Below are 20,428 nucleotides of genomic sequence, written 5' to 3' on the forward strand. Positions count from 1 at the left end.
GATGCATTAATGTTTGACTGGCTGTGTCAGTCTCTGCATTACTGTATGCCTGCGAGTGTCAGCATTGGTAAGACCCTAGTTGTGTCAGTGTATACATCAGTGTGTGACTGGGTGTGTTATTAGATGCAGTAGTGTTTGGCTTGATGTCTCAGTGTCTGCACTGCTGTAAGCCTATGTCTGTCATTGTCTGCATTGCTAAGTCTCTGATTGTCTCCGTGCGTACTTCAGTATATCTGGGTGTGTTATTGGATGCATTAAAGTTTGGGTGTGTCAGTGGCTGCATTGGTTAATCTCTGGGTGTCTCAGTGTGCATCAGTGTGTGACTGGTTATGTTATTGAATGCATTACTCTTTGGTTGGCTGCGTCAATGCCTAAATTGCTGTATGCCTGGATGGTCAGTGTCTGCATTGGTAAGTCTTTGGGTGTCTCAGTGTGTGCTTGGTTGTGTTTTGGATGCACTAGTGTTTGGGTGGCTGTGTTAGTGTCTGCATTGCTGTATGCCTGGGTGTAAGTGTCTGCATAGATATGTTCCTGGGTGTGTCACTGTGTGCCGGGTTGTGTTATTGGATGCATTAGTGTTTGGCTGGGTGTGTCAGTGGCTGTATCCGTGTGAGCCTTGTTGTATGAGTGCCTCTAACTGGGTATAGATGTGTCCATGACTTGCTGCACTGATGTGTGCCTAGTTGTGTTACTAACTGTAGCAATGTGTCCTTGGGAATGCATCATCAAAATGTAAGGATATGGAACAACACTGCAAGAACTACTTAGTAAAGTACATAACCCCAATGGTTGGTGCAATTGATCTGCATAAATAGAAGAAAACGCAAATATTTACTAGTTTGACAATAGAAATACAAAAGTAACTTACAATTTCAACCATGTACAAAGACATAATTCCAAGAAATAACTAGACATTTCTCATACTGTAGAGGTATGTATTAATATAAATAATCATTTCATTTTCCTTTTTTAAATGTTTTCAGCTTGTTTACTCATACACCGTAAATGATGTAATATTTAAGCAGTTATCATTAAACAGTGGGGAAAAACAATCATAAATATTGTAGAAGAAAAACCCAAACCTGCAAACTATCTCATTGCAATTAAGGAATACTGTACACTGCACTCACAAATAAACATAATATGCCCTATTTACAAATACAGTTTGTGCACAACCGCTTTAAACACATGCAGGTTGTTATGATGTTACATTTACTTCTGTCTTTGTGCTCCCTGCTGCGCGAGGTTGGCGTGTCACACATGGAACACTGGTTGTGTTCTAGGTGTGTCAGGCCATTCTCAGAGAGGCAGTTGCTGGAGGAAGGAGTCTGGGAGCCCTGTCCTTGAAGAAGCAGTAATTAAATTACTTGGTTGGATCTCCTGTGTGTCCGATCAATACTTGAACATTTTGGTGACGATCTCCTGTTGAAGCTCTTCATTGGAGGGGAACGAATCCACTTGTTCCCGTCCACCTAAAGTCAAGACTTGCTGTCTTCTTTTACGTCATCCTGCTGGGACCCCATTGACTTTGTTGGCAAGTGTGAGTACTGTTTTCCATATTTTCATTTATCCGGACTGTTTTCGACGTGCTCATGCACCTTCTCGCAACATAGTCATACCGTTGCTAGGCAACTTAAACGCTCATCTTCACTTTGCCATCCGTGCAGCCATTCTTTTCTCTGCCGACCACATCGTCATAACGCCCATGCATCTCACGCAGCGTGCGGCCATTTTGAAGTCTCTTATCGTCATTTTGCCACCCATTGCCAACCACGTATTCACGTCCTGACCGCAACTGATCTTAACCACTACGCTCCTTACACAGCGTACCACTATATATTATTATTTTCTTCCTTCTCCAGCCTGTTATCGCCTAATATCTCCACTAATGTACTAAATAATAATTTTTGGTGAATACTTTTATATGCACTTACGCTTTACTGGGGCAGATTCTACTCTACACACCATTGAAATTGTACATCAAAGTTATTCATATCTTGGCAGATTCTACGGTGATTTGCACACCATTTATACAGTTAGATACCATGGTGATTTTCATTTGATTTTAAAATTAATTTTACGTTCTACATATTGTAGCAGATCGTACGGTGATCTGCATACCATCTTATCAAACAGATTCTACGGTGATCTGCACACCTTTCCTAAATTTCTTCTACTCTATTCGTACTTTGGCAGATCCTACGGTGATCTGCACACCATTCCAGCAGAGTAATATTTCATCATCTGCATTTTGGCATTTTCAACGGTGATCGTACACCATTACACTAATACTCTTTCACGTTTTGGCAAGCTCATTTAAGTTTATTTTTGTCGTTTGTTTCCTTTCGCCATGGCTGCTAGGCAAATTATAGCACCTCCTCCAGCTTTTCTTATTGAAGGGGATACTCCTTCAATTGAATGGGAGGAGTGGATTGGAATTTTCGAAAACTAACTTGAGGCCATTGACGGGCTTAGGTTCCAAGCTTCAAGAAAGAAAGCTATTTGATTGAATTGGTTAGGTAAAGCTGGCCAACATGCTTTTAAATTTTTACCAGAAATTTTAGGTGCCGATGGCGAACATATCGACAATCCATGTATTGAGGCTAAGCAAAGACTTTCTAAGTACTTTGGGAAACAAGTTAACATTGTCATACAACGGCATCAATTTTACACGTTACCTCAGAAGGACAGAGCGACCGTTGACCAAATGGTTACTCGTTTAAGAGAGCTTGCCATCAAGTGTGATTTTGGTCCCATGACTGATCAACTCATCCGAGATCAGTTGATCGTTCAGTGAAAAACAAAAGGATGCAAGAAAAACTTTGGGCCGCCAAGAATCCCACGGTACATGAAGCCATCTCCATCGCCAAAGTGGTTGAGGAATCTGACAAGTGTATGCAGGAAATGCATTCTCTTGAGTCAAAAAAAGAAAACACCGTTAATGTTGTTAGTCAGACAGAGAAAGACACTTCACCTGACACTGATTCCAAAAACAGTGACCCGAAATACAAGCCATCTACCTCTACAATTAAGTCTAAAGTTTGTTGGCTGTTATCGCTGTGGCAGTATGGGTGATGCTGCTGACTTTGCTGGGTGCTGTGTCAGAGATAAAATGTGTAAAAAATGTGGGAAGAGGTGTCATATAAGCAAAGTTTGTAGAAATCCATCTAAGAATAGGGTTACTTTTATTGATGAAGATTCTGTCACTCCTGACATTTCTCTGTGTGTTGAAGACAATTGTTCTGGCCCTTTTCAGAGACCGAAAGCCACTTTTGTTTTGAATAATGTCCCTATCACACTTATTGTTGACCCTGGCTTCATGTTTACTATTATTCCTTTTCACATTTTTAAAGAATGTTGGCCTAACAGCACTCTTTCAAGGAGCGATATTACACCTAAAGGTTAAGATGGTGAGGGTATTAACATTAAGGGTGTTATGCAAACCAAATTTGAATTTAAAAGGGAGATCTTCTTTAGGTAAAGTTTATATCTCAAGTGATGGGCCTGCTATACTTGGTTGGGCTCAACAGCATGACCTTCACGTTATTATAGATCCCAGATCTGATGAGAAGGTCTTGGTTGTAGAAGATTATCAAAATATCTAATCAGTTTTGTCAAAATACAAGTATGTATTCCGTATAGATTTAGGGAAACTAATTGGGTATGTTCATGAAATAAAGCTTAAGGACCATGCCCATCCTGTTCAGTATCCGCTTAGAAGAATTCCCATTTCCATTCGTCAGGAAGTCAAGCAAATGCTTGAGGACATGCAGAAGCAAGATATTATTGAACCGGTCGAAGTCTCTGAATGGCTTTTTCCGGTGGTGGTTACAAAAAAAAAAGATGGCAAACTCTGCTTCTGCGTGGACCTCAGGTCCCTTAATCAGAACATTATTGTTGATAATGTTCCTCTTCCTAACATTTCTGAAATGGTACTCTTAATGGATAAAGCAAAATTTTTCAGCAAACTTGAGCTTAGATTAGTGTATCATCAAGTAGCTTTACACCCTGATTCTCATAAATTAACAGCATTTTTGACTATGGAAGAGACTTCCTTTTGGGCTAGCTTCAGCTGCTAGCATCGTCCAATGCATGATGAATTCTCTGTTGAAAGTTTTGAAACACATACATTACTTCCAAAATGACATTCTTGTCACTGGCAAAGATGAATTTGAACACAATTGTAATCTAGCCAAAGTGTTACAAATCTTACTCAATGCTGGTCTTACGTTGTGAAAAGATAAATGTAATTTCCTATTGATGGAAGTAGACTATCTTGACTACACCATTTCCCAGAGTGGTGTGAAATCCAAAGAAGATTTGGTAAAAGCTATTAGATTAGCAGCTACTCCCTCCAACAAGGACCAACTTTAAATCGTTCATGGGATTACTTGAATACTACTCCAAATTTGTCAGTAATATCGCTCATAAGACTGAGGCACTACGCTTGTTACTTAGAAAGGGTTCTAATTTTTCTTGGGAGGCACCACAAAATGAAGCTTTTAACAAGATCAAAGATGAGATGATTAATGCTGGTATCCTTACTACATATGAACCTGGGAAAAATTCCTTTAACACAGTTGATGCGAGTGCTCATGGCATTGGTGCCGTTTCTTCACAGACGAAAAATGGGATTGAAAAAACTATTGCTTTTGCTTCACGTACGCTCAGTAGCTCTGAACGTAATTATGCAGTGATTGAACATGAAGCATTAACTGCTGCATGGGGTGTTCTGCATTTTCACACTTATGTGTGGGGCACGCGTTTTACTCTTAGGACGGATCACAAACCCCTCATAAGCATGTTATGTCCCCGTGGTGCCAACAATGGTTCCCCTCAATTTATGAGATTTGCTGCCAGATTGCAAGAGTTTATGTATGATCTTGAATATATTTCTGCTTGGAAAAATGTTCAAGAGAACTGTTTATCTTGGTTATCCCTTGAAAGGGAACAATGTTTCGAATCAGATGATGAAGTAGTGTGTGTCGTGGCAAGTGTGGAGGATGCATGTTTGATGAGTTTAAATCTATTTCCAGGGATGAGTGGTATCAGGCAGCCAATGATGATCCAGATTTTGCTGAGCTGGTTAACTCTATCCGGCATGGTTGGAAACGTGAAGGTTGGACTACGCAGCTTTATCAAATTACAAGATGAACTCAGCATTGGAATTACTGATGACTTGGTTATGAGAGGCGAAAGATTTGTTCCTCCCAAGGCACTCAGAAAAAAACTTTTCCTTTTAGCCCATGAAGGTCACCTTGGACAAACTATTACTGTGAAGTGTCTCAAGAGCAATTTCTGGTGGCCTGGCCTTGATGACGAAGTTCGTGGTTGGGTTGAAAGTTGTACATTATGTAAGGAGAGTGAGAACATATTAAAAGTTAACTCACAGGATCCAGGTTCTATTTCTTGTCAAGCTGGTTTGCCATGGGAAAAGGTTTGCTTGGACTTTATTGGTCCCATGGATTTTCTTCCTGGTGAATATCGTTTTGCTATGGTCCTAGTTGATGTGTTTTCGAGGTGGGTTGCTGTTGAATTTTTTAGGAATATTACCACCAGTAATGTGATCAAACACTTGAGGTAAAATTTTTTGAAGAAATGTTTTCCACGTGTTTTAGTTACAGATAATGGTACTCAATTAATGTTGCTTGCCATGCACAGTTTTCTTTCAGGCAATGGTATCAGGCATATGTATACCTCACTATATAACCCTCAAAGCAACGGCATGGTTGAATGCATGAATAGAGTGGTCAAAGGTACTATTCAATTAGCTATTCAAGGTGCTCATGATATTCAAAGATGTGTGGATGACATGGTATGGTCTTACAATACTCCTGTTCATAGTGTCACAAAAGAAGTTCCGTTTGTAAAAATGAGAGGAAGAATACCTAAAACCAAACTTACTCCTCAGTGGATGCATGAAGAGAGTATGTCTGCTTCTTCTGTTGTTCATTCTAGCAAGAGTAGCAAAGTCGAAGTGGGTGATCTTTTAAAGGTGAAGCTTGGCAGAAGAGAGCAAGGCTTGAACAAATTCTCTGAGCCCTTGAAAGTCAAAGAGGTACATAGGTGGCATGTTGTATTAGAGAATGGGAAGAAGTGGAATTTTAGGAGAATTGCGCTTTATTCCAAGAGCAATGTTTGATCATTTGATGGTAATGTAGTTCTGCAGCAACCAAATGCTGTCAAAAATTGTTCTAGTGTTAGACAGTTGCGGGAAACTCGCATTCCGAAAAAAATATGGTGATGTTATATTGTATTGAGTTTCTTTGATGTTTCTTATTTTCATCTTGTATGTAAGAACTTTCAATATTACCTGTTCCTTTTCTGTTACAGATAAATTGTCATTCATTCTGTAATGTTTTTTTAACTTTACATTGTTTATTTTCTTGTTTGTTATAAGAGAAGATTTGTTATGATGTTACATTTACTTCTGTCTTTGTGCTCCCATCTGCGCGAGGTTGGCGTGTCACACATGGAACACTGGTTGTGTTCTAGGTGTGTCAGGCCATTCTCGGAGAGGCGGTTGCTGAAGGCAGGAGTCTGGGAGCCCTGTCCTTGAAGAAGCAGTAATAAACTTACTTGGTTGGATCTCCTATGTGTCCGATCTCTACTTGAACACAGGTATATCGTTACACCAGCAAGCACAAAAGAAAGTGATGTCTGAAAGCATTTTATAATACCTTTGAAGTTTATACCTAAACATGTGCAGTGTATTAATTGTAGCATACAGCAGCACTGCCAAGAAGTATTCAGATGGAACACGTTCCAAATGAAACCACTTAAAAGCAATTCATGAAAGGATGTATAATTGAATGATCAGGAGAAATTAGGTGGAGCAGAATATGCCACCTCTACTGCACTATTTGGAGAAGGTGCATCAGCTACAGTCATCATAATAGCAGCCGCCTGTAAACATTTGAGTGAGATGGTTACTCACTGTGCATAATGCCACATGTTTGTCGCTGTAAAAATGTGTTTTGTGTGTCAATTTTCCATTCTATTGTTCTCAGGTTTTATACTCATGCACCACAAATGATGTACTGTTGAAACAATAATCACTGATCAGTTGCAAAGGAAACAACCATAAAGATTGTATTAAAAAAAAAACTTCACACTATGTGTATGTAAGTAGATTTTTGCATGCTTAAGTAGGTCTGTTAGTGACTGTCCATGTATGAGTACCTATATGGGTATGTTTGCAACCCTTACTTAAATTAATATTACATTTATTTAGCCTTTTACAAGTAATTTTTAACATATTAGAATGCAATTTATACCAGAGCAGCTAACTAACATGACTTATTTAACTATTTACGAATACAGGAACACAGTGAAACTTGATCTTTTGAATCACTACTGTAGGAACTCACCCATATACTTGCTGTCTATTTAATTGACCTCTCCTAATTTGTAATGGAGCAGGAGAAAGTCAGATTAAAAGTAAAGAAATATTATTACAAAATACGTAATTTGAAAAGGAGTCTGAAACAATTTAAAGTAATATGAATAAGAATGTTTAAATATAGAGTAATATAGAATTTGGCATGAAAAATGAGGGACACTCTGACGAGAAGAGCAGCACTCAAACAACAATAATATATTGAGAGTGTAGTTGATAAAGTGTTTACTCTGAAGCGCAAACTATTTATTTTGATACAGAATGAAAACACTGGATAAAACAGTGTTGTCTACGAAGAAAAAAAAAGAAAAGAAAAGGCTTATTAATAATAGTAACTTTTTCAAAATTTTCAAAGGAGAATGAAAGCATATGTCTAATATTGAGCCTTACTTTCATGAAGAAAGCTACTTACAAGAGAGTGAATTGGTGTTTGCAGTTGGAAGAAGTGGCCAATGTTATGAAGTAAAAGAGATTAGTCCCATTGCAAATTAAGAGGTGATTCAAAGAAATGTAGAAGAAAAGATAGGTTAAGAGGTACAAGGAAGGCATAGACATACTCCTGTATATAAATGGGAGTGCAGTAGTATTTGTAGTATTTGGCTCGAATAAATTGATACAGTTGGACCCCAACCATGTACTTGCAGTGCTGCTTTCTATTTACTTTACCTCTCAAATATTGGGATGAATGAGTACTGGTATCATTGTCATGTTGAACTTAAGTGCATGTTGTGAAATTTAGAGGAAACAACTTGGTTTCCAACCCTGAGTTGTGCAGAATATTCATGGAATCACTTACATTACTTTCTGAGAGAAGCAAACCCTAACATTAAAGGTATCACCTAATGATCTTCAGAAAGGGCTAAAAGGTACAGTTATGTATTTTCCTTTAGATGGCAGACACAATATTGAAACTGTGGGTGTAGAGATAGATTTGGAAGAACCGCTTGTTATTCTAGTGATTGGTGTCCCCACGAAAAAAAATAATGTAGATGTTAATAAGGTAAAGAAAGCTACATTATATCGTAAAGACAATAATGTGTACTATAAGGATGTAGATCAGGGGTCTCCAACACTTTGTGTACTGAGAGCTACTTATGTTCAATGAAACTCATTGAGAGTTACTAATATTATTAGTGTTGTATATTCTCAATTTTGTTTTATGTATATTAATTCAGCTAAGCAAAAGCTTTCTAATTTAACCCCTTCCATGCGCACGATGGCTGGGAGCTGTCGTGCGCAACGGTGCTCGTGTGCGCCCGACGGCTCCCGGCCGGCATGGCACATGGCACCGGAAATCCCTCTGGTGCAGGCACCAGATGGATTTCTATTTATTCCCGAGCATGTAGAAAGACGGGAGAGGTATCATTGGAAAGGGGAGAATCTCCCATTTCCAATGGTACACCTCCCCAGTGGAGCCGAGGGCGATCCCCAAGCAGGGATCCACCCATTAGACACCAGGGAGGGGGGAGAGGCCCCTAGGGCAAGGGCCTTTGCTCCCCCCATAAAAAATGGGCATCATTCAGTCTTTTTCCCCCCCAGGGGGCAGAAAGCCCACTTGATGCCAAGGATTTTTCGTTGCCATATGTAATTAGGGTGGGGGCTGCCCAAAATGGGCATGCCAATGCCCCCACCCCCACCCCCACCACCATTACAGCCTTTCTGCCCCCCCTGGAAGCAGATGGGGGCAGTAGCCCCCAATCTCCCCCCCCGGGGGGCAGAAAGCCCACTTTACGCCAGGGATTTTTTTATTGGCATATGTAATTAGGGTGGGGGCTGCCCAAAACGGGCATGCCAATGCCCCCACCCTGCCACAAATACAGCCTTTCTGCCCCCCCGGGGGGCATATGGGGGCAGTAGCCCTCAATCTGCCCCCTGGGGGGCAGAAAGCCCACTAGACACCAGGGATTTTTGGGGGGGCAATTTTAATTAGGGTAGGGGCTGCCCAAAACAGGCATGCCAATGCCCCCACCTCCACACAAAAATGACAGTATTTCTGCCCCCGTGAGGCAGATGGGAGCTGTAGCCCCCAATCTGCCCCCGGGAGGCAAAAAGCCCACTAGAAACCAGGGATTTATTTTTTATTCGTGTAGGGGTAGGGGTGCCTAAAATGGGCATAACAATACCCCCACCGCCCCAGAGAAATTCCAGTCTTTCTTCCCCCTGGGAGAGCAGATGGGGCAGTGGCCCCTGATCTGCCCTCCGGGAGGCAGAAAGCCCACTAGGCACCATCGATTATGCTGGCTTTTTTTATGCGTGGGGGTGTGGGCTGCCCAAAATGGGCATACCAATGCCCCCACAAAAAATAGACACAGTCTTTCTGCCCCACTTGGGGCCATATCGGGGTGACCCCCCTCCCGTGACCCCCCTCCCCGATTCCCCCCCAGGGCGGCAGAAAGCCCACTAGGCACCAACTTCTTTTTAGCAATGTGCCTACCTGTGGATTTTGGGCCCTAGCGCAGCTGGCACATAGGGCAACCTAGCAAACCTGTACATTTTTGAAAACTAGACACTAAGGGGAATCCAGGATAGGGTGACTTGTCTGGCTCTCACCAGGTTCTGCTACCCAGAATCCATTGCAAACTTCAAACTTTTTACATAAAAAAACACAGTTCTGGAATCTGCGTGAATCCACAAATGTCCTTCTACACATCATTCCCCCAGCTCTCCCAATAAAAATGGTACCTCACTCGTGTGGGTGGGTCAAGTACCCGCGACAGGAAACGGCCCAAAACTCAACATGGACACACCACATTTTCACAGAAATGTGAGAAAAATGGGGGGGGTTTTGGACAAATTGTGAGGTTTGCAAGGGATTCTGGGTAAAAGAACCTTGTGAGATCCAGTCAAGTCACCCCATCCTGGATTCCCCTGGGTGTCTAGTTTTAAAAAATATATAGGTTTGCTCGGTTTCCCTAGGTGCCAGCAGACCTAGGGTTAAAAATCTACAGCAAGGCACTTTGCAAAAAAAGGGTCAGTTTTCACTGTGAAAATGTAGTGTGTCCACGTTGCATTTTGGGACATTTCCTGCTGCGGGCACTAGGCCTACCCACACAAGTGAGGTACCATTTTTCTCGGAAGACTTTGGGGAACGCGGGGTGGGTAGAATTTTGTGGATCCACGCAGATTCAAGAACTTTCCACCACAGAAATGTGAGGAAAATGTATTTGTTTTCTTTACAAATTTTGAGGTGTGCAAGGGATTCTGGGTAACAGAACCTGGTGAGAGCCACACAAGTCCCACCCCCATCCTGGATTCCCCTGGGTGTCTAGTTTTCAAAAATGCATAGGTTTGCTAGGTTTCCCTAGTTGCTGGCAGAGCTAGGGTTCAAAATCTACAGCTAGGCACTTTGCAAAAAAAGGGTCAGTTTTCACTGTAAAAATAAAGTGTGTCCATGTTGTGTTTTGGACCATTTCCTGTCGCAGGCACTAGGCCTACCCACACAAGGGAGATACCATTTTTATCAGGAGACTTAGGGTAACACAGAATTGTAGAGCAACTGTTATTACCTATTGACTTTTGATGCATTTCTGCCTTCCAAATGAAAGACAATGTGTAAAAAAGAAGTCATTTTGAAAAATGACCTCTAAGTCTCATTTCTAGTATGGGTACTCACAATTTCGGAAATGTGCAACTATCTACTGTTTCTAAACTCTATATTTTGTTCCACTTTCAGAAATACATACGTGTCTTTCATACCGATTTTTGCATGCATATATTTTCCCAAATTAATTGCTATATAACCGGAACATAATGAAAAAACGCTGCTCAGTTATTGGCTCTAAGTCCTATATATCCCCACAACTAGAAAGGTCTAGCGGATGTAATGGTATATTGCTTTCAAACAGCTGTCACAATTAGAAGAAGTTACAGGTGAAAACGTTGGCACAAATGGCTGTTTTTTTCAACTAATTTTCAATTTTTCCTATATTTAACTGTTAGTTTCTATAAAGAAACCTTGAAGGATCTACACAAATGACCCCTTGGTGAATTCAGAATTTTGTATAATATTTTGGTTTTCTGACAAAAATCTGCTTGCCCCTGAAAGCTGGGAAGATGGTGAGTTCAGCACCACAGCCCCTTTTTTTATACCATTTGCAGGGGAAAAACCAGACGCTTTATCTGTAGCCCTTATTCCAATTTTTCACCCCAAATTTTTTTTTTGCTGTATTTTGGCTAATTTCTGGGTCCCGTCCAGGGGAATCCACAAACCCTGGGTACTTTTAGAATCCCCATGATGTTGGGCTAAAAGGATGCAAATTTGACGTGGATACCTAATGTGGTCAAAAAGTTACAGGGGATTAAGCGCAAACTACCCAAAGAGCCCAAATAAGGCTTAGCACGGAGGGAAAAGGCCTAGCAGCAAAGGGGTTAATACACTGGGCTGCTCACAGGTGAACTACTCAGAGGTAGTTGGAGAGCTTCAGGTTGCAGACCCCTGATGTAGATGTTGTTGAATATGCAAGTTCTGTGGAGGAGGAAATGCTGCCTTCAAGTGGACAGTTTGAAAATGTGAATAGAACTAGATCTGAAGAAATATAAGAACATTACAGTATCATCCACTACATTCAAAAGAGGTTGTGGGGGATGCCATTGAACTCAAACAAATGAAACTCCAATGAGTTTCTGTAGAAAAGTTTCTTCCAGTTGCTTCTTCTCAGTTCTCTTTAAAAATACAGAAAAAGTATAAAACTGTTAGAAATACCTTGTTAAAAAAGCAACAGTACTTTTTACCAAACATTTAGAAAGTACCCTACCAAATCCTCTCAGCAGTACTGCCAAAGCTTCTGACTAACCCTGAATTTCAACCTGCACTGCTCTGGAGTTAATCTCTATGTACTGACAAGGACTTCCTTTATAGTGAAATACCTCAACATTTCCCCCTCCTCTACAGCCAGTATATTGTCCCTCCCATCACCAGGAATATGACTCCAAAGATACCTCTACAATCCTCCTCAGAGATCCCCTGTACCTCCACAGCTACTTCTTATGCCAGAAATAACCTGTCTATATAAAACTCCTGCTTAAAGCCAGGCACAGAGTCTCTCAATATGTGAAAACATTTCTTCTGCACTGGACACAGTTGTGGTGCTCGCACTCTTTTTGCTAGACTCTAACAGGCATTTGGCATTCAAGTGCACCTCCTCTCCTTGACACTCCAGATTGCAAGACCCTTTTCTCCTCCAAGGCTCTCTTAGCCTCACATTTTCTCTCCTCTGCACCCAGCAGGGCCTGCTGCAGCCTCAGGTCCCACTCAGCCTGTCTGTTCTTGAGGTCCTCAGGGTACTGCGGTTGGCAGGAGACAGAACTTCCTGCACTGCATCCAATAGAGAAGTCTCATTCTAGGGGATTCCCTCTCATTGCTCTACTCCTCTCCCTCATTCTGAAACCCTCTACCCTTTGGGGCCCTAATTCTGAGGTCAACTACAATCAGGGTTCTCCCTTCTCAAAAGTGATGAATTTGTCCTCTTCAAACTTTTCTTTTGGGACAGGTTTTATTCTGGAATGTCCCTCCAAGTTCTATGTGCGACCTAGTAATCAAACATGGATGTACACATGAGTAAATGGGTGAGTGAGTGAGTGTGGCAGACACTGTCTGGCTATATGAGTGATGGATACATAACTGCTTTTGTGAGAGTGTAACTGGGTCTGTAGGTGCCCCCTGACTGTGTAAGCATGTGCAAATTACATACTAATAAATTACGTACTAAAAGCAAAAACCCACCACTACTTTCAAAAGCATTCATTTATAGTAGCGTAATAAAATTAATATACATTCAGTATAACAATTTCTATTTTTCCATTCCTGCTCATTGTATTTGTAGTTAATATTCTTATTTAAGCAACCTTCTGTTTTCCCTTCTAGTATACTATCTAGAAGCTACGAATTTTCTTTTACCTTATATACACTCACAATTTGTTTTCTGAATATACTTTTATGTACTACAGCTAATTCACATACCTGTATCCTTGGATCCATCGCAACACTCAGCGCTGCCCCGTGTAACTTTGAGGCGAGATTGGCGGATTTACACGGGGGGCTTTGGGCACCCCGATGGCTCTGCAGATCTCACTAATGACCCAAAAAATATTTGGGGTCATTTTACTGCCCAGTAACCATGGTTTCCCCTTCATCTATAACATACACAAGGGGTCAGTAAGGCTCTCTCACCTGATCCGTTAAATTAGCATACAAGCAACTTTTCAGCCCCGGAGACATTTTCCGAGGTATAAAATGGCAGATGGAACTTTTCTGTGAAGGTGCGACCAGCCGTTCAAGACCTTGCTTTGGCGCGTGGAACTGCGAATCCCCGCGGGTGGATCCACGGAGGATCTGTGTCCCTAGATGTGCAAATTTAGTTTTCAGTTTATATTTCGAAAACGACTGAATGGATTTACACTAAATCAAAAAAAGTACACTTTCTGGACCAAGAGCTATCTTTCTGACAAATTCGGTGTAATTCCGTCCACAAGTTTGGGCTGTAGCCATGTTTAAAATCTCTATGGAAATTAGCATGGGCAAAACGTGTTTTGAACCCCCCTTTTTCTCAGCCCCCGCTTGACCGATCACCCAGAGACTTTCAACACAGCAGCTGAACTGAGCGTCATTCTAATTTTGAAAAGTTGGGAAGATTCATGAAACAGCTTCTTGGCAGAGAAAAAAATGCTTTCCCTATTGATACTAGGTCCTAACTATAACTACATATGAGGGACCGACAGTGGGTAAGATAGATAGATAGATAGACCATTCCCCCCTGAAAGCAACAGTTATTCAACAGTGCTCACTCAATTATGGAAACCAAGAAATAACATGACATCCACTCTGAAGAAACTCCACTGGTTTACCCTCTAGGTGCCTGATCATGAAAAGTCTGGTGTTCCTGCATGAAAACAAGGTTCAATTTAGCCTGCAAAAAAAAGGTAGCTGGTGAAATAGTGCCGATCAGGCAGGGGCTGCGGGCACAAGCACCATTGAGCGCCTGCCTTACTCTATCTTACACATGCGGTGCAATGGAACACTCCCCCAGCACTGGCACCAGCCTTCCCTGCTGGGTGCCATGTCCTCCCCAACTCCTGACTACCACTTGCTTAAACGATGTGGAGGAGGTCCTGTTTTTCCATCCAGAATGCTACTGTGCACGAAGGGTATAACCCAGTGATAAAATAAATAGATGAATAAATATGTTGTTAATGAAAAATGAATATGCCAACATTCCATGAACTCAACCCCCCTCAAGCCCAGACATTAATTTCGGCAAAATGTGTCAAGAAGCAAAAAGTAAATGCTCTATCACATCTACTTTACACTTCCAATCATTGGGCTTAGAGAAGGTTGGCTCCAGCAATAGATAAGTGTTCACTGCATGCCACTGAATCATAATCAGGAGATCTCGCCCCCCAAAACCCTCGGATTCTCCTCTGGACTGGCCATTTCCTCCAGAATGTAGAGGATTTTCCATTACCACCCAAATGAAAATCAGGTCCCTAGATATCTTATAGTTCAGTGACTCTTTGAGATATGTTAATAATTATAAACAAAGCCCTTTTACATGCTGAAAGGTTGAAGTAAATAAAGAATGCTCCTAAACCTTAAAACTGACTTTCAAGTTCAATATGTTATTTCTTTTTTATCCATTATTATAAAACACTTTCACAGATAAAATACCACTTATAATAGTGTATGTAAACCGGCTCTATGTATTTGTCTTTTAAATTACTTTCTTGTGCACCCCTTGAATTAACATTCCATTCAGCTTCTTCACAAGGAATGTTCCTCTGGTTTGTGACTTTATTTTTCCCTTTTTCTTAATTACACTTTGGTTTGACAGGACATAATGAAAAAAGAAGCTCTTCTTCTCATCCCCAATGTCTTAAAAGTATTCCTGGAGAACGGGCAGATCAAGTCATTCACGTTTGATGGTCGGACAACAGTCAAAGTAAGTGATCTGGATTGATGTATTAGTTACCAAGATCGCACATGATCTTGGTTTGTTTCACTGTCCTAATTGAATTGATGTTTGATTGATTGATTGACTCCATTGATACAGTACACACTACCTAGATTGGGACTATTATCATTTGCTGCCAATAGGTAACAGGTATGATAAATCCATTGATGCCACTGTCCGCCATATTTAAAGTATTCCTCATCGAACTAGTTGTATTTGATACCTTATACAACTTTCATTTTTTTAAGCTGCTAATAGAGCTTCAAAGTTTATTTTCTACAAACAGTGCATGAAGTATGTTCAAACAATAAACAACTAATTTTTGTCTGATGAAAGTTTATGTTTTGACTTCTAGTAAGCATTTCCACTTCTGAATCTTTTATTTTGCAGTCGAGATTTACAAACGTTTTGCGTGCTCATACCACACTGAATGCAAGATATACACTACATGTCTGTGCCATTCTTTAACAGTGGATGATGAAATGAACACAAAAAAATGACATACAGTTCTGTAGTGCTGGGCCTCTAAGAGTAGATATGAAATCCCAGCACCAAAACAATCACCTCTTAACAATTGATCATCATGTGCCAAGTTGGTATCAGACCGCTCTAGATATTTTTTCGATCAGTGAAAAAGATCTTTTTAGCTCCTAGACCTGATTAGTAGTCTATAGCCCAGAAAAAGACTGGAATTATTTTGTCAAGCGAGGAATAACTGCATCTTGAGTTTAGGATAACAAACTTTGGCACATTTGCAAAATTTTGGACCCACACTTGACTCCTGAAGTGTTTGTGTTTCAGGTCCATACGAGTCCTTGTGAAGTCATTCCAGGAAAAAAATGCTTTATGAAAAGATCGCTGGGTTTTCATCGACTGTTACACTCTATTAAAATTACTATTTTAGTAGTCTTGTGGCTTTTTTTGAATAACTGTTGGGAAGCTGTGATTCTGTCCCTGGTCCCATTGCACCAGTTGTCAGGAATACTGTTTAGACGTGCTTCTACGGTAACAGTTTTCATTATTGCCTCTAGGATTCAATTCTCACATTACTAATCTTTTAACTGCAGGCATTCTTCTTTTTGTGCCAGCAATGTACCAAAAACTACCTCTTTAGGACTTAATATCAATTATACAGGTAGTGTTACTAAATGTTGATGTTTTTCTATGTAATCCTTTACACGTTATAAGATATGTATTCTCTGAAGATTCCATAGACTCTATTAAGGGGCCGATTATGTTGGCGGGCGGTTCGCCACCGCCCGCATGGCAGTGGCGATCCGCCCGCCAACATTCACCGCCTGCCTACCTTTTTTCCCCGCCACATTGCGATGGCGGGGGGGGACCCCGGCGGACAGGAAGACCGGGGCTTAACATGGTGGCGGTGTCTGCCATATTAAGATGCAGGTAGTCACTCGCCTTTCCATGGCAGCATTGCCACCATGGAAAGGCTCTCAGGCCCCCAGGGTGTTGGGGGGTGGGGATGCACATGGGGGGCACCCCCTGCATTTGCATGCACAAGGTGGCAGGCACCGCGCTGTGCCCGCCACGTTGTGCATGCAAATGCACAACATGTCTTTTTTACATTGCGATGGGTGCTGCTGACAGCACCGCCCGCCGCAGTGTAAAAAATGCGGGATGCGCCCGCCAGTGTGGCGGGCGCATCCTAATTTCAATCGGGGGACCTGTACATGTGTGAGAAAGAACGTTGTCTGACTCAGCTTGTCATCTGTGCAAAGGGAGCACCTTGCCTTATTGGAGCCAGCCTACATTGTTATAAATCAAATGGAGACTAAATGAATAACACGACAAAACAAAGCACTGTTCTGTGGCTTGTATAAAGCAGTGAGAGCCACATTTTTGTTACCCCTACTAAGGGCTCCCTCGTCCTGGTTCATACATAGAAGGCTTCAGACTTCTTCTTTCTCTGGATTCTTTTGACATTTCTTTTTCTATTTTAAACTTTATCAAAGGAGCAATTGCAATACGAAAGAGGTATGGATAAGAGTTTTTGTACTTTGAGACCTCCAATAATATCATATTTTTTAGACAATATCTTTTAGATACACAAATATTGTAATATTTTATATTCTGCTGAAGTTAAATGAAGAAGGAAAATCTGTATTTAAATAATTTGATATTGTAATTTTAAGAGAATTTACTAATTCTGATATTGATGTGTTTAAGTGAATTATTTACGCTTTTATAATGAATTTCTGTGAATTTATTTTCAGTGCTTTTATGATTCATATATGAAATTTAATAAAGCTTGTTTGACTTGATTAAAGGAACCACATTATTCCGTTTGGCAAAGAGTACAATGGGAAATGTTTCCACTTTATGTACTGTGATTTCAGAGTATCAGAGTCACAGCATTGTAAATAGTATCCTGGACCCAGAATCAAGATCTACACCATAGCTGTATTTCTTTATATGTGTAAGAGCAAATTTCTCAGAGCCTACCCTTAAATAAATCTGCTGTTTGATCTTCTTGAGTTACATATTATTCTGCACTACCAATGGGAATTAAAAATCTCCTACTTACAAAATGACCGACTAGCAGCTTTCCTCGTCGGCTCTGCCAGCTTACTTGAAATCCTGATTTTATCCGGCCCTTGTCGCACCATCGACAACCCTGCTCTGCCTTTGGAGAGTGGTGATTGCGTCCGCGACAGTTGGTGGGGCCCCTGGTGCTACTTGGACCCTGTTGTTTCTGCCTGAGACCATCTGCCATGGAGGTCAGCGAGCGTGCCCTACAGGGCAATAGATGACTGGCCACGACATGGAGCCAGGCCCTGAGATGCATGACACATGGCAGTCGATGGACTCGGGAGCATACGCAGCCGCAACGAGAGCAGTGCTGGGCTTACCTACCCCAGTTAAATACTTGCACAATAAGGACTCGCTACCCTGGCCATGGGGATGGCCCATGGAGATTTAGGCGGTGCGGCGGGGATACATGAGCTGGCCAGGCAGGGTGTTGTCTTGTTGGGTACCTGAACCGGAGGCTGTGAAAACCCTTCCCTTTCTTGGACAAGGTGGTGAAGAATCTGAGGGTTGGGCAAGGAAAGCTGCTGGTGGCGGCCACCACAGACAAGAGGGAGCCCAGAGATGTTGGTGGCGAAGGCACAGGCCTCAAAGAGACTCTGCTAGGTGGAGCCTAGGGACCCAGTAAGGGACCTGGGGGTCTAGCGCTGTGGGCCCATGAACATAAAGCTCTGGTCTAGCAGAGCCTGGGACAATGCAAAGCGAGGTCTATGCCTGGGAGGCCTTTTAAACTATTGTGATTTATGTGGGCCGGTAAGACCGGGTGAAGGAGACTAAGAACGCCCTCCCCTGAGGGCAACCACGAGAGTGTCTTGGGCCCATTCTCGCCATGAAGGTACCAGCAGCTGGTGTGGCGACTCTGTGAGAGAGGGCTGGGAAGAGACATTTAAGAGTGCTGTAGTGAGGGGAAGCTCTGACTCACCACACAACGGGAAGTGGAGTGGTGGAAAGGGGCTGGCAGATAGAGCCCTGTCCTGGTCAGGTCGGAGACAGCTCAAAGAAAGGCCTATGCTTGAGCGACCTATTAACCTATCGAGATTGCCGAGGGTAACCCCGATGTGGCAAGGCTGTTAGAGAGGCCTGGGAAGAGATGGTTTTGAAAGAGTGCTGCAGTAAGGGGAAGCTCTAGATCACCACATGACTCGAGCTACCAGAGGCAACCTTGGAGAAGTAGAGTGGTGGGAACTCAAAAAGGTCCTCCCATCTGATGTCAAATCGGGCCTGAAGGCCTAGTGTATGTGCTTAAAGACAGGGGAGGTGATTTGTTGAGAGACCCAGAAGCTGAGACCCATTAGACAACACCGGCCCCATCATCTTGGCTAAAGACAAAGATTCTAAACCACTGAGGCAAAAGCAAACTAGAAAGATTTGCGAGGGTGCTGGGTGCACCAGGGGGACAAGAAGAGAGACTGCCTGACATGCCAGACAATACGGCGCTCCTCTAGGCAATTAATCAATCCAGGGATACCTTGGAGGAGAAAATAGGGGAGGTTTGATCCGAGGTCTCCCTACTATGCCAGAATATCCGCAACCTCTCGGAATGAGTAACAAATGCTCAAAGCAGAATCTATGAAATAGAGGATTCATCTAAAGAGCTGTCCCTAGAGGTCAAGGAGCTCTGCACATCCCTCAAGGACGTGGCTTAGAGGATAGATAATGCTGAAAATAGGGCAAGATGGAACAATTTGGACTTTGTTGGATTCCCGAAAGTAATTGAGGACCCTAACAGGAGTACCTTCATAGATCAATGGCGGTGAGACACCCTTCCCAGGCATAATTTTTCTCCTGCTTTGTGATCGAAAGAGCAGAAAGAGCCTTGAATGCAAATCCCCCAGTCTGGGATCCGCTGATTTTTAGAACTACCAATACCGTTGCATGATCCTGAGGGAGGTATGGAAAATGGGAAAGGTCCACCATGCCCAATCTAAAATCATGGTCTTGCCAGACTACTCACAGTTAGTACAAAAAGAAAGGCGAGCCTTTGATTTAGCCAAACAGAAAGTGAGAGACCTCAATATACAACACATGTTGTTATTCCCAGCCAAACTCAAGGTTATATTTGAGGGCAAGATGCTCTTTTTCCACACTGAGAAGAAATATGGGCTTGATTAGAGGAGTGCCAAACTTGGCATAGAGAAAGGGACAATCGTGAGACGCAGTTTCGGCTGAACCGAGAGGGGGCTAGGTTTAAAACTCAGGGGTTGAGGAATGGAGACCTAGAGATAAGTAAGCCATTGCTACAAGTGGCAAATGCAACCAATAGGTGAAGATACAGATGGTGGGCCTACTGTGGAGAGGTCGATCTTTAAACAACTAGAGGGGGCATACTCAGACCTAAAGATACTGCGTAAGATAGAGATAAATCATGGAGAATATCAGGCACTGGCACATCAGGAAGCTTGGCCTAGGATTCTATCTGCGCAGCATTGTCTATATGAGGCAGGCATCAAGGCTGGGTGAATAGAGGCCTCACTAGTTAGGAAGGCAGTAGAGATCAAGTGGGCAATAGAGATTATCGGGGATGACGGGTTTCCTCGAG

General features: G+C 42.1%; 1 protein-coding gene across 1 annotated transcript in view; it reads left to right on the forward strand.

The window, feature by feature from the left end:
* Positions 1–20,428, forward strand: part of FRMPD3 (FERM and PDZ domain containing 3) — a 1,009,771-nt gene that overhangs the window by 624,953 nt on the left and 364,390 nt on the right. The window contains exon 6 of the mRNA XM_085607691.1: positions 15,226–15,333. Coding sequence (XP_085463817.1) covers positions 15,226–15,333 — 108 coding nt within the window. The remainder of the gene's footprint in view (positions 1–15,225; positions 15,334–20,428) is intronic.

This window comes from Triturus cristatus, chromosome 5_2 (assembly GCF_964204655.1).
Source record: "Triturus cristatus chromosome 5_2, aTriCri1.1, whole genome shotgun sequence".
Lineage (NCBI taxonomy): Eukaryota > Metazoa > Chordata > Amphibia > Caudata > Salamandridae > Triturus > Triturus cristatus.